The following is a 25959-nucleotide window of genomic DNA, read 5'->3' as shown; positions in this document are numbered from 1 at the left end:
ATATAAAATATCAAAAAAAAAAAAATAATTTTTAACTATACACAGAAGCGCCCGATGTCAGAGACTTTATGCAAAAGAAGCTACGAGCTACATAACGTATAGTGACACAAGTAGCGTGACCGGTGCGATTCCCTACAACATTATGTTCTATTCGTTATTGCATAAGGGACGTATGCGTATAAATTCGACGATCAACGCATTGTTCCAGCAACGAGTGCAGCGGTTGTGTAAAATCTCAGCGAAAAAAAAACGCCGCACATACACAACAAATGCAAAATATCAGTTCTGGACACGCTTATTATCGCGACACATCATGCGGAACTCGATTCTTATAATAATAGAATCGAACCGGTATATGTGCCAGTTACATCGATCGTATTTTCGCGAGATATGCATATTGCGGAAACGCTGTTCATTGACATACGGGACTTCCGGTGAAGTTAGTTTATCGCTGCAAGAGTAACTTTGTGACATAATGAAAAGAAGCTTCTCTTTAGTTGAAATACCGAGAAAGTAATTCATGAATCTTAATTGCGTCTTTTTAATTTCTATAAAATTCCTCTAAAGAAAAATAGAGAAACTCAACAACGAAACTTATAATTGGAGATTTCTTTCTGATTTATGTAAGATTCTATAAGAGAAGCCATATCGTTATGCATTTATATTATGTATGAATGTTCACTGCCTGTATTATCCTATACTTTATAAAATACATAGTTATCAAGGAGCAATTTGAAGACGCTTTTTAATGTGGGTATCCGCATAAAAGTGAATGACGCGACTTCCGACATACTATAACATTAATATAAAAATATCAAATTTACTAAAGTACCCATTTATACTTTCTAATGTACAAGTTATATTCTTTCTTACACTACTCTTTCTTTATATTTCCGTAGAATTTAATCTGAAAAAATGAAAATTTCAACAGATTAATAAAAAATCTAAAAATATAGTCTATTTAAAAAAGATGTAAGAACTTATAAATATAAAAAAAAAACTTAACAATAATATTCTTGCAATAAAATAATCACGCGCATATAAAATAGAAAGTTAAAAATTTTACAAAATATAATTGATGAGTTTGTAATGCAAAAATAATTTGTCTATCTAGCACATCCTAAAAGAGAATTAAATCCTTATTTATGCGTACATATTTATTCACCAAATCGATTTCCACGAATCTGCACACGCATATTTCCATTTCTTTAAGCAATCGTAAATCACCGTTCCTCTGATCTGATATTAAACTAATGTTTCTATCTTTTATATTTTTCTTATGTATACATTGCAATATCTTTGATACATTATGAATTTTTTATATGTAATGCATTTTTAGGTTTAGTGTATCTTTTTATCAGTTTCTTGAACTTAATCAAAACGAGAAATCAGATTACAAAACATGCACGATCTACTGGGCTTAATGTGAATGATGAAACTGCAGTTTTTTTCGCATTTTAAACAAGTAATCTGCATACTAGCATACTCTTTTTATCTATGACCCAAATAAATCTACATACTTACATGCAAATAAATTATTTTCGCATTGCTTACACGCAAATAAATTATTTTTGACAATATAATGTGTGAACGGTAAAGTTTGATTTGTAACTTCAATATTTTGCAATGATTAAAAATGTTAAACTATACACTACAATATTAGAGACGATTAGAGTAATATCAAGAGAATAAAATAATAATGTACTCGTAATAAGATAATAATATACTCGCCATACTATGAATTGAAGTGGAAACCGATCGTTTATTAAATCACGCTGAGATTAATTTCCTCAATTTATAATTACATGCAAAAAATTTAATCGAAAGACCGACGTGTATCTGCATCTGGGAATTCTCGCAATACGTACCGAGGCAAAGACTCGCGTATTCGGATAATGTAATAAAAAGATAATATAAATCGTAAAATAAATATTCTGTAATTTGTGACACTTCACACATATCTATCCGAAAAATCTCTGCTATTTATAATTTATCGCGTTACCGCGGATCGTTAATACGAAATGATTGTTATTTGTTCCCTGTACAACGAACGATTTTTACATACGAGGATACTCACGTGCGACGCGTGATGCATCGTGCGTGCGGCTCGTGACTACTAAAAGACAGACGTCGTGTCCGATGTCATTTATACTTTCTCTCCTTAAATGTCTTTATCCTCAATCATCAGGGTGTCTTTACCCTCGATGCAAACATTAGGATAAATCACAAAATTTTCTTCTTTATTTCTCGATAATCTAAATTGAAAAAGCTCTAATTTTATTAATTTTGTAAGTAAATAATGTGTTCGCAGTTTTGACATTTATAGCATAATAATTTACCGGTTACTTATTTTTAAAATTCATGACTAATAAAGTTAATAATAATATAACATTTCGAAGACGAACGTATATTTTCGTATTTTAGTACGTATAAATCTTATTATATTATCTTATAGTATTTTATAAATAATATAGCAATGAAAATGGTAGCATATAAATACAAAATTATGAATATATACATAAAATATATATTGCAATGAGTTTCATCTCCAACTGAAAAACTTAAAAAATTATTAAATTTTATAATTTAGGATAAAAATTATTAAAATGATTATATATGAAATACCTTCTAATGTGATCTTAGAAAATTTATTTTAAGAATAAATCGATCTGACATTAAATTTTTTATTAATTATTATAGAATCCTTGCTAGGCCATTGTAATATTGAGTGCTATATAATATATTTGAAAAGTCGTTGTAACAATATCCTATATATTTGTAAAAATAGAAGTATAATATGATAAGCCTTCATGTTGCAACTTCAGTCAACCCGTACATATCGAATATATAAAACAAATCAGCTGATAAGACAGATAGCATCTCTTGCTGTTAAATTATATACATTTTTACTTGTGTAAAATATAATTCAGATGGTTATTTTATATCACGTTAGTATTAGTATGCTGTTTATACATTATTACAAATGCGTTTTCTAAAGCTTTTAAATAAGGACATTATTTATCTGTACATTTGTGTAAACGTACAATAGAAATTGTGCATAAAACAAATATAAATATTGTTCTGTGTTGCATTTCAAATAAAAAAAAATAAAACTGAAATGCAATTATTTATTAAAAATACAAAGATATAAATGTTCTACATATAAAAAAAATACAACATGCTGCATCGATTTTTTGTGATAAGAACTTTGCTCAGATGAAAATTTTAAAAACTTAGGTAAAATTGATGGGTTTCATATCAATTTTATTTATAATTAGATGTGGCGTGCAGTTATGTTTGCAAAAAGTATAATAATTAATGTATAATAATCGTAACAAATTATCTTTATATAATTTATATCTTGATTTATGTGTATTTAAAACTATTGTAGACTTTGCTCACTTCAAAAACACTTCAAATATTTTTAGTTTAATAGTAGTTTAATAGTATTAATTTTCTTCAAATAAGCAAATCATAATTTTTGAAACTTACTTTTTTTGTTACTATTCTGTACTTTTATTTATTTTTATAGTCCCTTTCCGCGTATTCTTTCTAATATTTTTTAGATTTAACAATAAGTGGTAATAATCTCCATGTTATATCAGACATAGTATGCAATATGGTACTTTGTTTAAAAACATTAGCAATCACTGTTAGAATCGGCCAGCGACAGTCGAAGGCTATTTGTGCTGATAGTTACAGCGAAAGGTTAACGATCCTTTTTTTCTCGTTTTATTTCATAGTGCCGAGACAGATCATTGCGCAATTTTTGAAACCTAAAAATTTAGCTTATTATTGATTAAAATTTATTTTTGGGAAATTATGCTTTTGGAGATTAAGATCTTAATCAACTTAAGACCAATAATACTTAATCAGCGATTTATGATAATTTATAGATTGGAGGACGGGAAGATTCTCTCGATGCCTGGTTCTGGATCTCAAACGGGAATAATGTGATTCTAAAAGCGCATCATATCGATATATAAGTTTATGGTATCCGAATTCTTCTAATGAGGATTTACAACAGTGCCTGAGCATAGACAGATTACATCAAAACGAATCAATTTTTATTCTATTGCGATGTAATCAATGAAGATCTTTTATCTGCCAAAGAGGTAGATAATTTTTCATCTGGAATAGTTTGCCATATCTAATATTATTTGCATGCGTTATCATATTGAAAAATAATTTTTATTATTTCATTATTATTATGATATAGATTATATTTATCCAAAGTGATAATATAAATGTAGAATTTATACATATCATATATATATCAAACAATAGCAATTTAAATCTATTACTAATGTGTTAAATACGTTGCTAAATGAATTAATTGTTTCTTTTTTAATGTACAGATAGGCGGCAGTCGTCTGGCAGCAATATTTCGAACAATGATTTATTGTGGGGTCACAATAGAGAATTGTATGGTTGTCTTTTGCTATATAGACACATGTGTGAAATATCGGTTTATTTGGAGGCAAAGTGTGATTGTAAACGCGATGTTTCTTGTCAAAGACGTAAGAGAATTATAACTATAAAGATAACTGTAGAATTAATGTAACATACATGATAAGAATAAATTTATTGACTCGATTATATATTATTTTAACATTTGTCTTTTATAAATTCTTGAATACATAAAATGTAAAACTCGATAATTGAATTTTTAGAATATTTTTGATATTTAAAGAATAACCATTCAAAAAGTTAGATAGAATGTTATGCATGCATTAAAGAAGTGGTATCTTGATTTTTCACAGAATAATATATCATAAAAATTATCTATAACATTAGAAAATAAAAAAGTTATAAAATAAAAGTATATTTAGTTATAAATTACAAATTTCAGATTATGTTTAATTACTTATTTCATATGTTTGATAATTGCAGAACTGCAGCATATCTGGATTGATGGCCAATGTAAATTGTCGATGTTCAACGATACGCTGCTCTGGAAATGGACTTGGGAAAGTACTGGCGAGCTAGTTTCCGAAATAGATGCAAGCTTTGTTCCATGGTGCTCAGCTGGTCAATGTCACAATAATGATGCAAATTGCTTGAACTTTGATCATGCAGATTACACTCCCATCATATATGGGCTGGACTGCAATCAAAATCAAACGTATATTTGTCAACCTTGTAAATATATGAAAATATTCTGAAAAATAGGAAAGTATTATGGAATAAGAGAATTTATGATAATTTGCCAATTATATATAGATAATTTAAATTTGGTAAATTCATTTTCTGTGCCAATCCTAGAAATAATCATAATTACTTAATAAGATAATAAATGGAAAAGAATAATTATATATAAATCTCTTGCAATAAATTCTCAATTTTATGAACAAATGAAAAGTACTTCAAATTTATAATATTTGAGATACATATTTATATTCTTTTTATTCAACATATATTTTTATATTACCTCAAAAATAATTTTTTCTTCTTGAAAGATTTTGTATTCAATGAACTTTCAATGAACGACTATTTTTACAGTTTTCATAACGGACACAGAGATTAATATCGTATAATAACTCACATAATTAATTTTTTATTTAGCATTAGTTTTACTTTAATGCCAAATTTATTAAAATTTTCTTTTAATAATCTTCATCTTTTAAGATGTAATGAACAAATTTAAAATTTGTGAAATCTGATTGCATATATTATGAATCATATCTTCATCAATAAACAATATAGTTTTAAAATATGTTTCTGTTTATAAATCTTGTTTATATAAATATAGAACATATAGAATTTCTTTAAAATAAAATCTGTTGTACTATTATACTTACTCTATATTATTGTATAGTTTACACAGATGTATCAATGGTATTTATATTTGATCCTTGCTAAAATTCTTCTTGAATCGCGTAAACATTTCTAAATGACAACATAAAGTATCGTATATAAATCTATTTTCAAATATTATAATAATTTGTCAAATACTACAATTATTAAGTATTATAATTAATAAATTATCATGTATCAATAATTTTATATTTTTCTTTAAATCTTTAGCTATAAATCTATAAAAGTCAAAATAGCTTGTCAAACTGCTTGTTGTATATATCGTGCAGTGAATAACTCAATTGTTTTTAATAATAAGATTACTAATAAGTAATTGTAAGCATCCAATCTTTTACTGTATCTGCGTTTCCTCTCTATTTTTTTTCTGGAAGAGAAAGTGTTGAATATGGAACTGTAGTCGAGAAGTATTCATGTGATAAAATTAAATTGAATAATAATTTATGTTATCATATGTTATTATCATAATGAGACATTCCACACTCTGCAACTACAAATAATACAAAACAATGTCACCAATATTCAAATATGTTTGAATAAGAAATAAAAAATAAGATAAAAAATGCGATAAGAATGCATTCTTTTGTTAGATCTGATTATTAAAATGAAAGTGAAGCATGGATAGAAAGATTCGCTTTCATTTACATACATGTATGAACATTGAAATAAACAGGTTAGAAACTAGCTCGGTCTATTTATCAAACATCCTTCAACTTTACTGTTGTTAACAAAACACCCAGATTCTCGTATACCGTTCTGTGAGCACGGTCCTTGCGAATCATGACTTTCGAGCTGTTTCTTGTTAGAAATATTTGCGACAACCGTGACAAGGGAGATGTTACCGTTCTTCATATCGTGATACATACTGGAGACATACAAAGACAACTGGAGATAGTTGAAAATTTCGTTAAAAATTTGAATGATTCGTATGATCGTAATAAACGTTCATTTTCACACCACATTGAAGAAAAAATATTAATTGTGGATACCTCGTATCATATCCATTTGCATAAAGACTTTAAACGATTTTAATTCCCGCGCCAAATGTTCGAGAACTGCTAGGTGATTTTCGGTAGATTTCGTGCGACTTCTTCGACTTGATTGGCTGATTTTAAAAATTTCGATTCCGCGAGAATACGTGTCGATATATCCACTAATGAGACAGCTCGGAATATCCGCGAATTACTACTTTAAAAATTGACCAATCAGGACAAGGAATACCGGCGCTAATTTCAAGACGTTACGTTCGGCTTCTTCCTCTTTTCCCGCAGAAACGGCGCTTGGTACAGACGTAGAAATTGCGAGCTTCGGTAATATCCGCACAGGTAAGCCGACAAAGAGGTAATCGAACCAAATAGATACGATTATATGCAATAGAATTGTTTTCTTGAATAGACTGTGAGAATATTTAATAATTGTATGGCATATTAGACGGGAATTATAAGAATAAAAAGTCAAGCGTCTTTTCGGTTAAGATAATCGGCCATTATGGATATACTTTTATTCTATCCGTCTTCCCAGTATTTGTTTAGAGACGAGTCTATTCTTCTACATGTATTTATAATAGAATTTACATTATGTCTAGTATTATCCTTATCGAAAGCTTGCTTAGGAATTAATCGTAGAGTATTTTATTAAGTCAACGGCGCGGCGCAGCGTCGCATTAATTTTCGAGACGCGAAAAATACCTCGTCGAACATGGTCTATAAATATGCGTTGGTTAGTGGGTATCAACTTGCGCAATTATTTAATTTGATTAAGCGATTAAACATATCGCGACAACGGCTTTTTGTCGAAGAAAATATTTTGCGCGCTACATTTATTTGAGTAGGTAGGAATAATGATAACAATTTATGGAAATCATTGTCTCTTATGATATACTCTCATATACTTATAATAATTTTCATGTATTAAGATCATATTTTAATCATTTTTGATCGTGTAGTGTATTAATATGGCGTTGTGTGATTATCGACGATTTACTAAAATCTCTGTTGCTCGCGCGAATGCAAGGAGTTAATTTCTAAAAACATCGCGAACGACTGTGAACATCGCGCGGTTTTCCTGCCACAATCAAGTGTGCGTCACCTGCCATTAAAATGCTGTGCAAAAGTACAGCTAATTAATTATATTCGGGTGTGATTAATATGCCCGTAATTGTAATTAATTGTTTTTTTTTTTCTAGAAAGTATCACGAAAGAGCGATAATAGTGAAATAAGAGAGGACAAGAAGAAGGCCCGGGGCGGCATCAAGCGACGGAATAACCATAAGGTGAATAATTTATTATTTTTTATGTGTATATTATTATTTGAAACAATTTAATAAAAGGAAAATTTTAATGCACGCTGTAATTAAATTTTGAGATGTAGTTTGGACACTTGTTTTAAATTAGATTAAATAGATAAATTTGTATATTTTACAGATTAACACTATATATTACGCTGTATAACTCAGTAGCTGCACATCGCACCGATAAGAATTTAAACTGTTTTCTATTTTAATTACAAGGTAATGGATTTATGAAAATTAACAGATATATGTATAAAATATATTTAAAAGATAACAAATACACTAGAAACAAAAATCAAATTATAATATTAATTTACAATCTACAAATTACAATTTATAATATTCTTCTGATATTCTGATTTATATATTAATGTATGAAAACTTGCATTCAAATTTATTTATTAAATTTGCAAATAATAATAAATGCAATAATAAATTTTTATTTATTAATTGTTTTTGTAAATTACTTCATATTAGAAGTCATATTATTTATCTTAAAATCATATTAAAATATAAAAATAATATGATAATAATAAAAATTTAAATTAAAAAGCAACATTGAAGTGAGTATTTACTATCTATTTATTAGTTACATAAAATAAAATTATAGAAAATTATATAATTATATATCTGCTGAATATTGTACGTCTCAAATATCAAATTTAATATTTATTTTCTAAAAATATTTTAAGTGCTGCTACAAATTGGATTTTATTAACATGTTACAGATCAACATAGAATTCTGTCAACGCCTCTGACAACCTAAGAGGAGGAGGAGGTCTGGGAAAAGCATTCGGCGACGGCGGAGCAGCTTTGGGGTGAGAATGTAATATTTATATATTAAATTGTAATTGTGTATTCAATCAAAATTTATTGGTTGTATTAAATCAAAATTTGTTAAAAGTGTTAAAACAAAATTTAAAAAATTATATGATTATGTTTTTATTTATTATTGTATGCATGAAAAATAAAACTCAATGCGTATAACAATAATATTTTGAAATATTACTTATTTTAGACGCTACTACAATTTATATTCTACTTGTATGTTATAGATCAACGTAGCTTCGATGCAGTCAACTCCGCCGCTGCGCATCGGGTGGTGAGTGAATTACATTTTATTACGAGGTAACGGTTTTGTAGTGAGTTGATTCTAGATTTAGATTTTAGATAGACTGTAGATTGTAGTTAGTTCTGTTACCTCAAAATGGATAAATGGATTACAACAAATTAGATTAATATTTCACTTTAATATAAACAGAAAACATTTTGTAAGATTTAAACTAATTTATTTTATAAACATACTATTGATCATTAATTGCGTATGTGATTATAAATTCGTTAAATAATTATATAAACATTAATAATTTAATTTTATATATATATACATTTCATTCTAATTTTTTGTAATCCAATTCAAGTGGATTCATAACTTGGCTCTACGTTGATTAGAGCGATATATTGTAAAATAATGTGTATGTGCCAAAAGATATTTTGCGGTTATATTATCGCGACTGAAAGGAAAACAAAAAGAAGTAGAATTAAAATTTGCAGAAGAATTTACGGTAATATGTTAGACTTTCTATAGTTCGAATTATACGCGTCAAATTATAATTTATTTTTTATTTCTGAGATTGACCGATACACTATCACGTATTTCGGAGAAAATAGCACGACGAGCCGTATTAATTGTAAATAAGTTGCGGATTAGCGACGATTTGGGCTTAACCCTTGCTCGAATGTAACGTTGAATTCCCGAGTTGTCGGCTCGTCGTATGATTCTTGCGCGAAATGGGATATTTCGCGAAACTCGAAATTGCCGTAAAATGTCGCGTGTTTTAGTGCGGGAGTGTCGTTCAATGTATCGCGCGTGTAAATCAACGGACTTTGACAATGGACAATTCTGACTTTTCTGAGAGGAGGAGGAGGTCTAGGAGAGGCATCGGGCTCCGGCAGAGCAACCCAGAGGTGAGCATTTATAATTTGTTTATTAGTTGTATTAAATCACAAACTTATGAATTGTATGAAATAAAAAAGAACTGATAAAATTATATAATTATGTATTTGTTGTGCGCACGTATCAAAAATAAAACTCTTAATGCGTACAATAATCACAATTCTTAGGAATATTAATTATTTTAAGCACACTGCTATAAGGCGGATTTCATTTATGTGTTGCAGATTAATGTATGGAGAGCTAACAATCTAGACAACCTTAGAGGAGGAGGAGGTCTGGGAGAGGCATCGGGCGCCAGCGGAGCAACCCAGGTGGTGAGTGAATTACATTTTATTACGAGGTAACGGTTTTGTAGTGAGTAGATTGTAGATTTATATTTTAGATAGACTGTAGATTGTAGTTAGTTCTGTTACCTCAGAATGGATGAATGGATTACAACAGATTAGATTAATATTTCACTTTAAAATAAACAGGAAACATTTTATAATACTTTTACAATATATAGATTTAAACTATTTTATTTTATAAACACGCTAGTGATCATTAATTGCGTGTGTGATCGTAAATTATTTGAATGAAGATATAATCATTAATAATTTAATTTTATATAGATACATTTAATTCTAATTTTTTGTAATCCCATTCATGGATTGATAACTTGGCTCTACATTAGTTAGAACAATATATTGTAAAATAACGCGTATGTGCCAAAATATATTTTGCGGATATTTTATCACGACTGAAAGAAAAACAAAAGGACATAGCCATTTTAAATTTGCAGAAGAATTTACGGTAATATGTTAGACTTTTTATAGTGCGAATTATACGCGTCAAACTATAATTTATTTTTTATTTCTGAGATTGTCCGATACACTGTCACATATTTCGGAGAAAATAGCGCGACAAGTCACATTAATCGTAAGTTGCGAATTAATGACACACGAGAATTGATAGAGCAAATATAGGAAATACTCACGTAACAAGAAACATAAAAAAATTTTTTTTCAATTAACTGTAATTTTTTTTTATTAATATTCATTTTAATTAATATTTATTAAAGAGGTTTTTAAATAGGGGGGAAAGAAAAATATTATTAATACTAGAAAATTAATTACTAATGAAACGTCACTACTAATGAAGACGTCGTTCCCTCGTCGTGGGAGAAGACATCGTCATCCGTTTCTCGCATAATATAAAGAACTCGATAAACTAGTATGATAAACTATTGAACAGATTGATTCCGGCAATTCAAAAATCTAAGACACGGTAGAATATCGTGTAAACCGTACGTTTAAATGCGGGTGCGTCTCGCATACTGTCGCGTGTCAAAATGCGGGAGTATCGTGCAAAGTATCACGCGTGTAAATCAACGGACTCTGACAATGGACAATCCTGACTTACCTGAGAGGAGGAGGAGATCTGGGAAAGGCATCGAGCGCCGACTGAGCAATCCTGAGGTGAGAATTCATTATTTTTTCATTAGTTGTTTTAAATCAGAGAATTATGAGTTGTATCAAATAAAAGAAAAATTATAAAATTATATATTTGTTGTATGTTGTGCGCGCGTATCAAACATAAAATTTCTTAATACGTACAATAATCTCTCACAATTCTTAGAAATATTAATTATTTTAGGCACACTGCTATAAGTTGGATTTCAATTATTTTAGGCACACTGCTATAAGTTGGAACAATCTAGACAACCTGAGAGGAGGAGGAGGCCTGGGAGAGGCATCGGGCGCCAGCGGAGCAACCCAGAGATAAGCATTTATTATTTGTTTTTTACTTGTATTAAATCAGAAAATTATGAGATGCATAAAATAAAGGAAAAATTATAAAATTATATAATTATATATTTGTTATATGTTGTGCGCGCATATCAAAAATAAAATCTTTCAATGCGTACAATAATCACAATTCTTGGAAATATTTATTATTTTAGGCACACTGATATAAATTGGATCTCATTTATATGTTGCAGATTAATCTAGAGAGAACTAACAATCTAGACAATCTAAGAGGAGGAGGAGATCTGGGACAGCCATCGGCGGAGCAACCCAGAGGTGAGCATTTATTATTTATTAATTTATTGTTTTAAATCAAAATTTATAAAATTATTTAAATAATTTTTTTGTTTATTATCGTACATTTGGAATATGAAATTAAAGGGTACAATAATAATTTTACAACAATTACACAATTATTGCGAGCATCGCTATAATTTCGATTATTAATTATATATTATATTTGTTTGTTATAGATCTACGAAGCTTCGATACAGTCAATTGCGCATCGGGTGGTGAGTGATACGAATTACATTTTATTACAAGGTAATGGTTTTGTAATGTGTGTGATTATATATTTTTTTAAATAATTATATCATTATAATAACTTATTTTTATAATGTATTTTTTTAATTCTAATTTTTTAGAATCCATTTCTTCTGTGATAACTTGCTTTTGCACTAGTTAAAGCAAAGTCACGTTAAAATATGATGTGAGCTCTAAAAAATATTTCGTGTATATTTTATCGCATTTAAAATATCGTGTAGATTCAATATTATACAAGACAGCGTTTTAACATATATATTTATAAAAAATAAACTACTTTTTCTTTTTAAAGTTTTACGCATTACTTATGATATTTTATATCTATCAAAACTAATATTCTACATGTATTTTTTTACATTTTTACAAATTATTGCATAGCCTTGAACAATTTTATTTGTCTCTTCGCCAATAGTAAATAACATATATCGTATTTTTGTCATCGACGCATTACGCAATATTCGAATTATCATAACAAATCAGTACTCTCATTTTTTGCATTGTTATATTATGTAATTATGTTTTATGATTCTATTTTTTTCATTTATATTATCTTATTCTAAGATACGCTATAAGCGCGTCATTATGGATCATAATTACTTTAAACAGTTCCTTTCTTAATTTGAGTAAAAAAGATCATGGCTAATGTCACGGTTAATGAATATATAATCACAGAAGTTATCTTCACTTTTAATAAAACATATGGCAACGCTTTACTTAGGAGAAGTGGTAAACGGAAATAGGAAAAGGCTGTATATATGTGGTCGAATTTTCACAAATGCGCCGGATGGAATTCAATGTAAACGGTGACTTCTGTATAACGCGAGCGAGTCGCAGTTTTGCTCTTTTTATGCGTTTTATACGGGAAATTGCCATGACCATTTGTGCCAATTTTTCCCTCTGGGAAAATTCATTTAGCTTACTATTTCTAGTTACATCGATGTTCATAGTATGTATTTTTTTTATCATCCTATGGTCTTTGATTACCGCGGTGTTCCAATTAATATAATAAAATAAATAGTGTACATATATTGGTGATCAATAAATTAATTAAAGTTAGACGAATAGAAAGATTTTATCCAGCAAAAAAATCAATTATAACGAATATAAAAACTGTATACTTTAAACAGTAGAAAAGAAATTGATGCGATTTATCGGAGTTAATTGCAGTTTTCCATAGCGTCTAAATAAGATCTAGATATTATATTAAAAATTTTTAATCGACGTGAATACGTTCATTCTTTCGCATCTTGTTGCACATTCCAGACGACCTAGTTTTGCCTATATTTGCCGCAATCGAGCTATAGCCATATTCGTTTGAGTATCGCGCGCGCGCGCCGCCTCCATTCCTTTTCTGAGGGTAAAGTTCTTGAATTTTTTGTAAATTCCCAAATCAAAATTTTACTTCTATTTTCAATTTCAATTTTCTTATATTTATGGATTTTAGATTTTGATAGGTTTAATTTATATAAGAATTGAGCTTCTCTACTTTATAGATACCTCAGATAAGCAGTAAACAAATAATTTCTTATTTATAGGTTTAAAAGAAGAACTTTCGGCAAAGCTATAGATTAAATAGTTTGGAAAGAGAGTGATTTGACTGCTTAAAGTATCAAAGAAGAGATGCTAGGTAAAAAATTGTAATCGAAAGTAGAAAGATTTCGACTTATATTTTCATAAATTTTGTTCGTTATAAATGCTTTTTGCGCGATTTTCATCGTTTCGAGGAACTTTTTTCACGAAACATTTAAAGTGTAAGTTTAGCATTTTGCATTATTTAGACTAAATTCTCCATCAGCGAATTCAAATCAATTCGATTTTCCACATTTAAAAGTTAAATTTCCACGATAAAACGAGTAAATATCGTGCAATTCTATAGAATATAAAATTCTGTATCGTATTCTATATTCTATATCGTGGCGAGAAGACGAAAGCTCGATCATCTAATTTATCTATATGTCTCATGGTATGGCAAGATCGTTCCGATACAGTCCGGTGAACTAATAGCCAATTTGACTAATTGTGCCGACAATTCCAGGAGCGATAACTCCGGGAAGATTGTAAATTTGTACGGGGCGAGGTGAAATTCCCACCAGCCGTGTAGCTCGGAGATTCGGCGTGATAATTATCGGCCGCTGGGTGTTACTCAAAATGTCCAATTGTCTGGCTTGAAACTGAGCGTTAATCTGTCCGTACCCCGGATATTTCGCGAGCATGCCACTTACACTTCCGTAAGGAATCCCACCTGTTGAATGATGTAACCGATACTTATTACATTAAATGACTTATTATTATCGCAGTTATAATGATAGCGAATAAAAAATATTGCACAACGTAATTCTTTCATTTGCATAAGTAATTACAAATATAAAATTATACTAAAGTAAATTTAATATTGATTGAATATTTTTATCTCTACGTACTTCTCTTGGATTTATTATAAAATCGGAAAGTAGTAGCCTGACTTACCGTACGCCAATCCATTCACCATTTCTACCATCCCTGCGCTATCCGGTGTTGCTATCGATGATTTTAATAACGCTGCGAATCCAAATAGTAGGGTAATCTATGTATGAGAAATAACAATTTGGTGACTTTAATGCGTGTTTAACGGCGCCTTGATTATAATGGTCTTGTATTTTTATATACATGTATACAATAAATAATATAATAAATAATATAACAATCTTTAAGTTAACATTACTAATTTTTTCGGCACAATTCACATAAAATCAATCTAAAGTAGATAAAATTAAATATGTTTTTTATTAAATAAAATATTTAATAAAACATTTGCTTACTTTCTTACACAGTAAATTATTTAATGATAATTCACCGTATTTCACTCTTTTATTATGCAATAATACAACTTTTGCAGTAAAAACTCTGTTCACCTGATTTCTCATAAATTAAACATAGGTATATCACGATTATGTCATCGTTATCGAATATTTTAATAAGCGATTAATAAGCGAGATTGGTATCGCGTAGGCGTTTGACCTCGAATCCAGTTACATTAGCAATTTAAGCAATCAAAGAAAAAAAGATGTAATATATAGAAAGCGTGTCGTGCTTTACATGCTAGTTTCTCGCACGTTTTAGTGTAGCGCGATAAATCCGCGGATAAATATATAATAATTGTTTAATGCTAGATTTTATATAAAAAATAATATTTCAACACATCGAATAAAATAATACTGATACGTTTAATTTGTTATCAAGAACATTACTAAATTTGAGATATTATCATCACATATAATTATCAGAACCCTTTCGCTCTTCTAGAATCACTCTCCCGAAATTACTAAATTTTGTTTTCGTTTACGAAACGTTTTTCACGTACCTTGGCAGAAAGCATATCGCCGTTTTCAGCAAGACACGACACGTACTGAACACAAAGTATACAAAAACAAAGATCGAATTATGTTGCGTGGTCTGGAGTAGCATGCGTATTAACGTTGACTAAGCACAGACTCAGTATTCCCTTTCAGTCGCGCGCGTTTTATTCGTCCGTCTAGGATTTTATTAGAGTGCGCGTGCGAGAATATTATATCATCTTGGGACACCTTAACCTTGGGAACTACCTCTCACATCGGCGCGGTTACTCTTATCCTGCGCTCCAAGAACCGATTTCCTTGACGAGGCACCGTTTTCTTTTTGTGCTCCGTTTAGTTTGAACGAGGCTAATGCGACGCGAGTCCTCGCCAAATGACAACAATGTCTTTTTAGATTAAGATGCGACTGAGCTAATGAATAAAAACGCAAATTACTACCAATAACGCTCGCATTTTGTTCGTGAGAATTGTTATCAATTTAATTAGCGGAGGACTGATATAATGACGGGAAGAGAAGTAAACAAAATTAAGATGAATAAGACGAATTATTGTCATTTTGAAAATTATAGAGACAAAACAGAATTTAAAAAAGATATATTTCATGGCAATTATATCAAGAAAGCTTTTACATATAATAAATATATGCGTATCATCTATTGTTTAAATAACACCAGCGTAGAAATTAATCGCGTCTAATTAGTCATGTGTGCATCAAGTTAATTTTATTTTTTTTTACGCGAAGACGCTTGTTGTCATTTCGCGATTGTCTAATGTAATATGATCATTGCGACGTACAATGTATTTTTATAAAATAAATACATCTCTTTATGCTCAACAAGAAAAAATTCTTGGAAAGGTCGTATTTTACAGACGGAAGATTGCATCACTCTCGTAACAAAGTAATTTGAATTAATTTAATAATTATCATTACCGATAATCTGTAAGAGGAGCATCTTGAGAAACGTGTATTACATAAAATAATTGAGTAGTGTCATTTAATTCTGCGTTTCTTTATGCAGATTGCGTGAGGAGTCATTTATGTCAAGGAACGTTATTTTTTTACTCGTCCTTAGATTTGCATTTGCATACAAGTTGAAATAATCAGGAGATTCTCCTTTACAAGTTTCTTATTGATCACATATTAGATTAATATTGTGTCTACCATTGTCTGTATAATTGTTGCAACTCGGCCATGAAAGAAAGAAGCGAAAAGAAAAGAAGCACAAGCTAGAAATCTTGAACTACATTCGCGCACATGTGTATAATTTATTTGACAACGACAGATTACTCATGATGGATATATATTCGTAATGCCTTTTCGAGCGGCTGATACCTCTTTTCTAGCTGTGGTCACCAATGAGACGCGCGATCGGTTCGCGCGCACCTTTCCTTTCCGGTATGGTATTCCATTATTGCAACGCGAGACAAAGTTTTCTTTCTCTTTGTACGCTTGGTTATTCTAATCACTTGTACACGTGATCAAGGTAAAAATGGATCAATTACGCGCCTCGAGTAATTTTACATGGTTGATGTGGCTTTCAGAGTACATCTAGGATGTCTTAAGAGAGAAAACGCTGGCTGCATGCATTATAAAATATTAATAACAGAAATTTATGTGAACAAAACAGTTCCTACTGTTCTAAACAATATTTTGCTTATTATTTCTTTAATAATAATTTTTTAGATATATTAAGAGCGATGTATTCTTTTATAAATTGAAAACAAAAGCTAGAAAAAAATTATGTTAATTCAATATATGACAATATACGATCAAAATATCTTAATTTTTAATTTTTCGTAAAGAAAGATGCAATATTGCAAAAAAGCAAGAATGAAGGATAATGTCCATTACTTTGGTCGGCACATCTTGTATATGCATGGTCATATAATGAGGTAAAGTGTATGCACTAAAACTTCGTTCCATTACGGATAATTGCTCTGCATTTCTCTCGTTAATCGATCGATGCAAATGAATAGAGTAATTATTAGCAAGTCGTTTATTAAACAGCACAGAAAGATTATCGCACTCGTTTAACAAAAATTAGATCAAGGCTATCCACTCTTCAAAAACGAGCCGCGATTATGTAACAAGGTCAATAATCTCGCAAATCACAATGATTGTTATGATAATATCTGCTGAAATATTGCAGTTACAGAAGAGAGAGCGTTAAAAGAGATTAATTTAATAAAAACCGTGATTATATATAATTATTAAATAATCATTATAATTAAAAATAACTGACACAATTCGATTAAAAAAGTGTTTGTGATGAGAGAAAGCGCTTGTTTGTTAAATTAGTTTTTAATAAAATATATTAGTAAGATAAAAATATTATAAAAGATTTTTTTCATTTAGATAAATTATAATATTTGAATATACAAAGTAAATTATTGCGTCTTTTTGAATTAAATTACATATTTTATATATAAATCGTTTTATAGAACAATTATTGCCATCAAGAGAAAAAAATCCCGTTAAATAATTTGCTTTCTCTTCTGTCTTATGCATAGAATATTACGTATTATAATTAATCACAGCTTAACAAAACAAAGTATTGTAACAATATTGCAATATTCACGCTTATGTCATCGAACAATTAATTTCGTGGGAAAGATTTTATCGCCGAGATAAATCCAAGGTTTTATTTCGAAAGCGGATGAATTGTATCGCCAATCAAGCTTAAAAAAAAATGGCAATTGTCGGTGCATTATGAATCCATGAGCGAGCAGAAAATTTTTCTTTGTTATCCAAATGACAGAAAATATAATTTCTCCAATGTTTCACACGATTTCTTCGTCTGGGTAACGAAAGAACTAATACTACGTTTTATTATGCAATCCTTCTGTAACGTTCGTTTATAACTAAGTAAAGTATTCTGTATTATATACATCGTAATTATATACCGATTCGAAAAGAAACTATTACAACACCTTCGTCTGGACCGGATTTAATCATCCATGTCTAAAATGCACTTTCTCTAGAGAATAGCGATTAATTAGTTCTGAAATACAAAATTCATACCACAATCATCGTTATTAAAATATTCTGCAGTAAATGTAACATATTCTGAATATATGTGACTATTATAAAAATTAAACATATATATATTGTAAAAAATAAAACATATAATAAACATAGATATATTAAAATAAAATACGAGTATTCGGCATTTTTTTGTTTCGTTTATAAAAATTCCAAAAATTTATAACAATGTTCGTTTTCTTAATAAATAATCAAAACGTTGAGATAAATTTTAAACAATTTCTAATTTTTTAAAAAATATGGTTGGGCTTACTTGTATATTATTGAATGAAATAAAAAAAAGCTAAAATTGATTATAAGTTTTAAAGCTAAATAAATTTTGTATAATTATCTAAAACTATTAGTAAATTATTGCGTCTTTTTGAATTAAATTACATATTTTATATATAAATCGTTTTATAGAACAATTATTGCCATCAAGAGAAAAAAATCCCGTTAAATAATTTGCTTTCTCTTCTGTCTTATGCATAGAATATTACGTATTATAATTAATCACAGCTTAACAAAACAAAGTATTGTAACAATATTGCAATATTCACGCTTATGTCATCGAACAATTAATTTCGTGGGAAAGATTTTTTCGCCGAGATAAATCCAAGGTTTTATTTCGAAAGCGGATGAATTGTATCCCCAATCAAGCTTAAAAAAAAATGGCAATTGTCGGTGCATTATGAATCCATGAGCGAGCAGAAAATTTTTCTTTGTTATCCAAATGACAGAAAATATAATTTCTCCAATGTTTCACACGATTTCTTCGTCTGGGTAACGAAAGAACTAATACTACGTTTTATTATGCAATCCTTCTGTAACGTTCGTTTATAACTAAGTAAAGTATTCTGTATTATATACATCGTAATTATATACCGATTCAAAAAGAAACTATTACAACACCTTCGTCTGGACCGGATTTAATCATCCATGTCTAAAATGCACTTTCTCTAGAGAATAGCGATTAATTAGTTCTGAAATACAAAATTCATACCACAATCATCGTTATTAAAATATTCTGCAGTAAATGTAACATATTCTGAATATATGTGACTATTATAAAAATTAAACATATATATATTGTAAAAAATAAAACATATATAATAAACATAGATATATTAAAATAAAATACGAGTATTCGGCATTTTTTTGTTTCGTTTATAAAAATTCCAAAAATTTATAACAATGTTCGTTTTCTTAATAAATAATCAAAACGTTGAGATAAATTTTAAACAATTTCTAATTTTTTAAAAAATATGGTTGGGCTTACTTGTATATTATTGAATGAAATAAAAAAAAGCTAAAATTGATTATAAGTTTTAAAGCTAAATAAATTTTGTATAATTATCTAAAACTATTTTTAAGATTAACTTCGTTTTTATTTATTGTTTTATAATAGAAAAAATTGAAAATGTCTTTTTGTAATTGAATGGTAAATTCCTTAGCTGTAGTTATTTACGTTCTATATAATAATATAGCCTGTGCTCCGGATCTTTTATAAACTTAGCCTGTAATAATGGTCTCTGTCTGTCTTCCGTGTCTTTTTCTCCTTTTTCCGTCTCGCTGCTGTGTTGCTCTTTCCATTCTTCATTTATCCTACTCGATTCACTTTCGTCGGCTTGATCATTTTTTATTCGATTAGGTGGAACATTTTGCAGTAGGTTGCTTACTGTATAAGCCTAAAATCATAAAATTTAGATACGAATGAGTCATGTTATGATAAGTATATGAATCTGAACTGTCTTGTGATGTGGTGACAAACTTACCTCTGTCGACATCCAAAAGTCACCGTCGTCACTATCGTTCTTGTCATTACTAATTCCATCGTAAATATTATAATCATTTATCTTTTTAACTTCATCCTTCTTTATCTCAAAACTTTTAACAGGATCTTTATTTTTGACGGGAGATTTTTCTGTTATCGCCGATCTTTTGATCTCATCTGTATTAACGAGTTTAATACCGTAATCTTTTTTATTAGCCTTTTGTTCTATCAACTTTTCCTTATCAGTTGAATTTCTATTATTATCTTTTTGCTTATTAATATTCTTTTTGCGTCTCGATTTGATTTTTAATTTTACCTCCGGCTCTTTTCGAGCAAATGTCATGTTCGCGGGATAAAAGTTTTCTACTTCGTTCGGATAAGTAGTCTTCGTGACAATTTTTTCCTTCGAGACTTTCGATCGATGTTCGACCGTCCGCGTTTTCGGAGTTGAAGTTTCAGTTTCGGGATTGTCAGTTTGTATCGTTTTAACCGTAGTATTCTTTTTGGAAGAATCCGACGTATTTGTCTTTGTAGACTCGTCTGCCTTGGAATATTTCCTTTGAACGGACGTGAAAACTGACTTACTCGTGTCAAGGTCGACGCTCGGCGAAGGCGAAACTAACGCTTGAGGTTTCCTGCGTCTTTTTTTGATAGGTTCAAAAATAGGCTCGGCAGATGCATTATTAAAGGAAATCGTAGAATTGTTCTTCCAGATTCTTTGTCGATGTTTTTTACGTGGTTCAATCGTGAAAAAAGGTTCTTTCGTGCTGTTAGACAACTGACTCACTGTCTTTATACGCGATTCTGAATCGTCTACGTTACTTTTGTTCAGCTTCTGATATTCCACCACTGGATTTTCTTCTTCTTCTTTATTAATGATTCCTGGGCTTTTTAATTTTTTCGAATCATAGGGCGAGTTATTCGATGCGTTCGTCTCTACTTGAGAGATTTTTCTTCGTCTATTTTTTTTTCTTGGCGGTTGTGTGATGTCTTCCGGTACGAGCGTTCCTCTGGGTGGTAATGATTTCCGTGCGAATAAAGGAGAGCGATCTTCGGTTTTTTTCAAAGTTTTCTCTTTGAAGCCGTCATCTACATCTTCCTCCAAAAATTTTTTGATGGATCGACTGATCTCTCCCGCATTTGACGGTTTTACTCTGTCACTGGAACTATATTTGCTACTGAACTTCGTTAATGGCAATCTCTCGGTGGCAGATTCTTCGCTATCGTCGATATATTTGTGTGAGATATCGCGTCTACGCGTGTTCACACGAGTCTTGGAGGGAACATCGTATCTCTCCCAAGCATAAATGGGTCTTTCGTATCTCGTAGACTCTTCTTCGTCCTCGTCGTCGAAAATCAGCTTTCTGAGCCTATTGGCTCGTTTCTGTTTCCTTCGTTGTTCCCTTGCCTGTCTCTCTCTCTTCTCCCAAGGATATTCGTATCTTTCGTAGTTCTGTAACCACTTGCGTTTGTCTTTCTTATTTTCATTATCGGCATGCCAAGGAAACACGTAATCTTCATTCTTTTCCTCGCTCTCCTCTTCGGAATCATCCTCCTCGCTTTCCTTTTTGAACTTTGATTTATATCTTGAAAATGGAAATGGACGATAAAACGTTTTTTTTTCGAAATCTTCGTTATCCTTTTCTTTTTCAGCCGACGATGGTCGTTTCGTATACGTGAAAAACGTCTGATCCTTTTCAGAAGCTTCCTCTTCTTTTGAAGAAAGTTCCTCTGAATCGTCGTCTCGCACAGACGAGTCCGTCTTCATCGGCGTTTCGACTTGTTCTTCAGTTTTCTCGGAGAAATCATCAGTCTCTTCGTCCTGCTTTTTTTCGTCGTCTTCTAACTCATGATTTACGTCTGCGCGATATTTGCTCGGTAATGTCGTCGTTTCCTCGGAGAATGTTTCTGCGTATCCTGGTGGATCAGATGCCAAATATTTTTGTAGATCCAGGACTTTCTTCGAGTTTGAAGTCGTCGATCTCTTCGTGGTTGTGAAATCGTGCTCCTCATCGATGTCCTCGCGAACTTGATACATGTTTGGCGCATTTTCTGTTTCTTCCTCGGTATTTTCCGCAGATTCAACATCGACGCTCTCTTCTTGTTCTGGATGTTCATCGTTTCTGTAGATTATTTGACGCAGAACAGATTCTTCTGCACGATACATTTCAGTTGTGCTACTTTCCCCACCTTCTGTCGATGACGTTATATTATCTATTCCAAATATGCTTTCGGTCGAATTCATTATCGTGGAATTGTTCCGCCAATCATTGTTTAGTTTCTTCTTTCTTTTAAGATAATTATACCGGGGCTCTTTTCGCCTGCTGTCTTCGTCTACCGTTTTCGAACTCGTGCTAAACTTACCGAATTTTCTCGTATTCAATTTAGGCTTCGAGTATCTGATTCGATCCCTGATTGTGTAAATGATTTTGTGAGAAGGTTCGCTCGTCTCGTTACTATACGTGGAGTTTCTTCGTCTCTTCTTATCGTCGATTTTCGGAATCGTCGATAAATTTCGACCTTGCATGTTAATTTGTCTGCTCTCTTCGATATCCAAGTCCAGCGTTTCAGGCGAGTTTGTTTTATGCATCGCTTTTTCTATTGATTTTACGATTGTATCATTTCCGATATTGATTTTTGCAGATTTTATAGTTGTAGTCTTTTCATCTTCATTAATCATACTTTCAGAGGAATTGTTTGCGACATCGTCCGTCGTGCTGCGCTTATTTATCTTGATGGTATGATGATGAGCGATGATACGAGGAAGATTCGAAGATCTCAGCAAAGACACTCTTCTCTTAACCGGTCTGTATTTTCTATAAATCGTTTTTCTCGGAGCTGAATACTTCGGAGGTGGCACTAGTCCTTTGATCTCCGACGATTTCGTGTTGCTCGTGACATCCGTAACGTCATCAACATCAATAACATCCGCCAACGATGTATTGTTTTCCTCCGAAGAAGAATTTGGCGTAACGTTCGCAATCTTTAATATTTTCTCACTACCAGCAGTCGCCAAGATCTGCGATGGCAAGGTGGTTATCTCATAGACCTGATAAGCGCTCGCCATGTTTCTGATGTTGCCCATCACATCCTCGTATACCTGGTTTTGATAAGACGTAGTCTGATGCATTTTCGGCGACTGCGTAGTGGTACTAGACACTTTTGGCCTCAATTTTCGATTCTTCGCTTTATGCACCGGATTAGGCGGCCTCGAGTCTCGCACGGTGTGCAGATACGCGTTCCTGCCTCTTCCGGTCTGTGGATCGTGCTTGTAATTGATGTGTATCGAATCGTGCATTTCATACGGTCGATTTCGGTTTCGCCACTGACGACTACTGCGTTCCGGCTTCTTCGAGACATGATGCACGATGTATTCGTCGTTGTCTTTAGGTAGCACCATGATTCTCGAGGCAAACTTTACCGGGTCCAATTCCGACGGCGGAGTCGGCGTCTCGATCAGCTTTTCAGCGAACAGTGGATTGTCGAAAGGATTCTCGTCGAAGTACTTGGCCTTGAAGCAATCCAGCTTGTCTCCCAGACCACGAAGACGCGGTAGATTCTCCCGCGGACCTCGCTCGGGATCTGGCTCCTCTTTCTCAGGCAGCACTTCATCCACGTTAGACTCCACCTCGTCGCACTTCCTGTAAGCGTTCCGAGAATTATAGAACTCCATTCCACGCGAGGTCTTCCGCGGTATCGTACTAGGATCTACGACGTATTTCAAGGCGGACGTGCTCGGTACGTCTCTGTTCTTATAAAATGGATATTTCTTCGAATCTATGACGGCTTCCGTTGTTGTGGAAGGTTCCACTAGGCTATCTTCAGCGAGCTCTTCGATGTAATCGAAGCTGGGAACTTCAGTTTCGATTTTTTCTTGCTCTTCGATCTTTGACGAAGTTTCATTGTTATCATTAAAACGCGTGGCAATTTCTTTATCGATAACCTTGCTATTAATTTTGGGAGATTCATTCAACAGTTCTTCATGATTTCTTGTGTTTCTTCTTAATCGCGTTTTAATCCGCAGAAAATTTCTCTCTTTATTTCTCTTTTTTGTCAATCTCTCGATATTCGTATCATTTTCATATCCATCTTTTTTTGTTGATTGAGTCGATATTGGATCTTTTTCATCTGACTTTAAATTATGGATTATTTTCGCATCTTTAACGTTCTCGTTTTCACCATTAGCGATAGTGGTCTTTTTGTCTATTAAAGTCGTAAATGTTCCGTTCTTGCCGTGTCTCGGTATCGCGAGGGATGCTAGTCTCGTCGTATCTGGAACATCAATTATCGGCGCATCGATTACTCTACGATTCGCCGATTTTCCTTTCGCTTTGTCAATTATCCTATTGAATGTATCTTTATCTCGTTGCTCCGATTTATTGTCATTGGTCACACCATTGTTTGCCGCCGCTTTCACATTGACGGCCGTGCCGTTGCGAAACTCGGATCTCTTTCTCCTGGATCGTGTTCTCCAGTTCGCTTTGGAGACTAGCGGGAAATACTTGAACGCATTATCGCGCTTTTGCTGCGGTTTACCACCGGCATAAGAAGGATAATTGTCACTCTGCCAATCGTTATGATAATTGGCATAAATGCTCGTCAACGGCGGTGGCAGCAGCTTCGTGGCTGGAAGCGGATTATTGCGATAGATCAGACGCACAGGTTGAACGTATGCGAAAGGCTGAATGTTAGAACGCAACGGTAAATCAATCGGTTGAGAATAAAATTGATCTTGCAATAAGCTTCCCCAGTTAGTCTTCCGAGGCGTTTCACTTTCGACGAACACGCTCGAATAATGATTTATAACCGGAGGACGTTCGCTCGGAAAAATCGAATAAGTGGCCTGAAGTGTTGGCGGTCTCATCAGGGTAAGATCTTCTGGAGAAATGATCTTTTTTTCCGGAAGAGATTGAGTATTTTGCTTGCTTTTAATATAATTCAGCATCTTGTTGTATTTCGCGTTCAGCTCGTCACGGATCTTCTTGTTCTCGTCTTCTTTCTTAGAGATAGACGATGATGGAACTTGTTGGGGCGTTGGATGAGCGTCGGGTTTAACGGGTTTTTTCTCCGATTTTGGTCTCATCGCGATCTTATATTTGATTTTGTTTTTGGCAACGACAATCTTATTGTCGTCGAGAACAGATCCGAGGAAAGGATTTTCATGATAATCAGCTATTCGAGAGTAAGCTTCTTGGGTGATATTGAGCGTCATGACAGCCGGAGTGCTGCTGGACGTTGTACTGTCGAGAAGATTCGCCGGAGATGAACGTTCCGTGTCTTCAGGATTCAACGACGGCAAGGATTGAAACAGAAGGGGTTGCACGCTGGTGTACGTCGCGACTGTGGACACCACGTTGTTGACATAGTCGACGTCATCTCTCTTTGTCACTAAAAGATACGGACCGTGACCGTCGATGCTCGCCAGTGCAACCGGCGTCCG

The 25959-nt window shown here is 32.0% G+C and overlaps 3 protein-coding genes across 9 annotated transcripts in view; all 3 read right to left on the bottom strand.

Moving 5' to 3' along the window:
- Positions 1–6691, bottom strand: part of LOC115241322 (GATA zinc finger domain-containing protein 14-like) — a 9312-nt gene extending 2621 nt beyond the window's left edge. The window contains exons 1-4 of one of the 7 annotated variants that reach the window (XM_029817021.1): positions 6464–6691; positions 6121–6304; positions 5802–5889; positions 4868–5107 (exon numbers count right to left, since the gene is read on the bottom strand). The gene's annotated coding sequence lies outside the window, so the exon portion shown is untranslated. Of the gene's footprint in view, positions 1–4224; positions 5108–5801; positions 6305–6463 lie in introns of those variants that run through there. The other 6 variants (XM_029817022.1, XR_003884882.1, XM_029817019.1 and 3 more) reach the window with 6 other exon arrangements.
- A 6018-nt stretch (positions 6692–12709) lies between these two features.
- On the bottom strand, positions 12710–15879 carry LOC115241323. Its single transcript, XM_029817024.1, has 3 exons — positions 15732–15879; positions 14858–14954; positions 12710–14633 (listed from the first exon to the last, which is right to left on the bottom strand). Exons 1-3 carry the CDS (start codon positions 15744–15746, stop codon positions 14389–14391), a joined length of 357 nt encoding a protein of 118 aa, XP_029672884.1. The 5' UTR covers positions 15747–15879; the 3' UTR covers positions 12710–14388.
- A 4326-nt stretch (positions 15880–20205) lies between these two features.
- LOC115241312 (probable serine/threonine-protein kinase kinX) lies at positions 20206–24192 on the bottom strand. Its single transcript, XM_029817010.1, has 2 exons — positions 20521–24192; positions 20206–20433 (listed from the first exon to the last, which is right to left on the bottom strand). The coding sequence occupies exons 1-2, from the start codon at positions 24190–24192 to the stop codon at positions 20206–20208; spliced, it is 3900 nt and encodes a 1299-aa protein (XP_029672870.1).
- Between the last annotated feature and the right edge of the window lie 1767 nt (positions 24193–25959).

This window comes from Formica exsecta, unplaced genomic scaffold (assembly GCF_003651465.1).
Source record: "Formica exsecta isolate Colony F162 unplaced genomic scaffold, ASM365146v1 scaffold475, whole genome shotgun sequence".
Classification (NCBI taxonomy): Eukaryota; Metazoa; Arthropoda; class Insecta; order Hymenoptera; family Formicidae; genus Formica; species Formica exsecta.
Note: the sequence above shows the minus strand (reverse complement) of the source record. Positions and strands in the feature narration are given on the sequence as shown.

Excerpts from the sequence above, each read along its gene's own strand:
- LOC115241312 (XM_029817010.1), bottom strand. The coding sequence starts at position 24,192 with ATGGAGTTCTATAATTCTCGGAACGCTTACAGGAAGTGCGACGAGGTG. Across the intron at positions 20,434-20,520 it reads ACTTTTGGATGTCGACAGAG|GCTTATACAGTAAGCAACCT; the intron begins GTAAGTTTGTCA and ends TTATGATTTTAG.
- LOC115241323 (XM_029817024.1), bottom strand. Across the intron at positions 14,634-14,857 it reads GGTGAATGGATTGGCGTACG|GTGGGATTCCTTACGGAAGT; the intron begins GTAAGTCAGGCT and ends ATCATTCAACAG.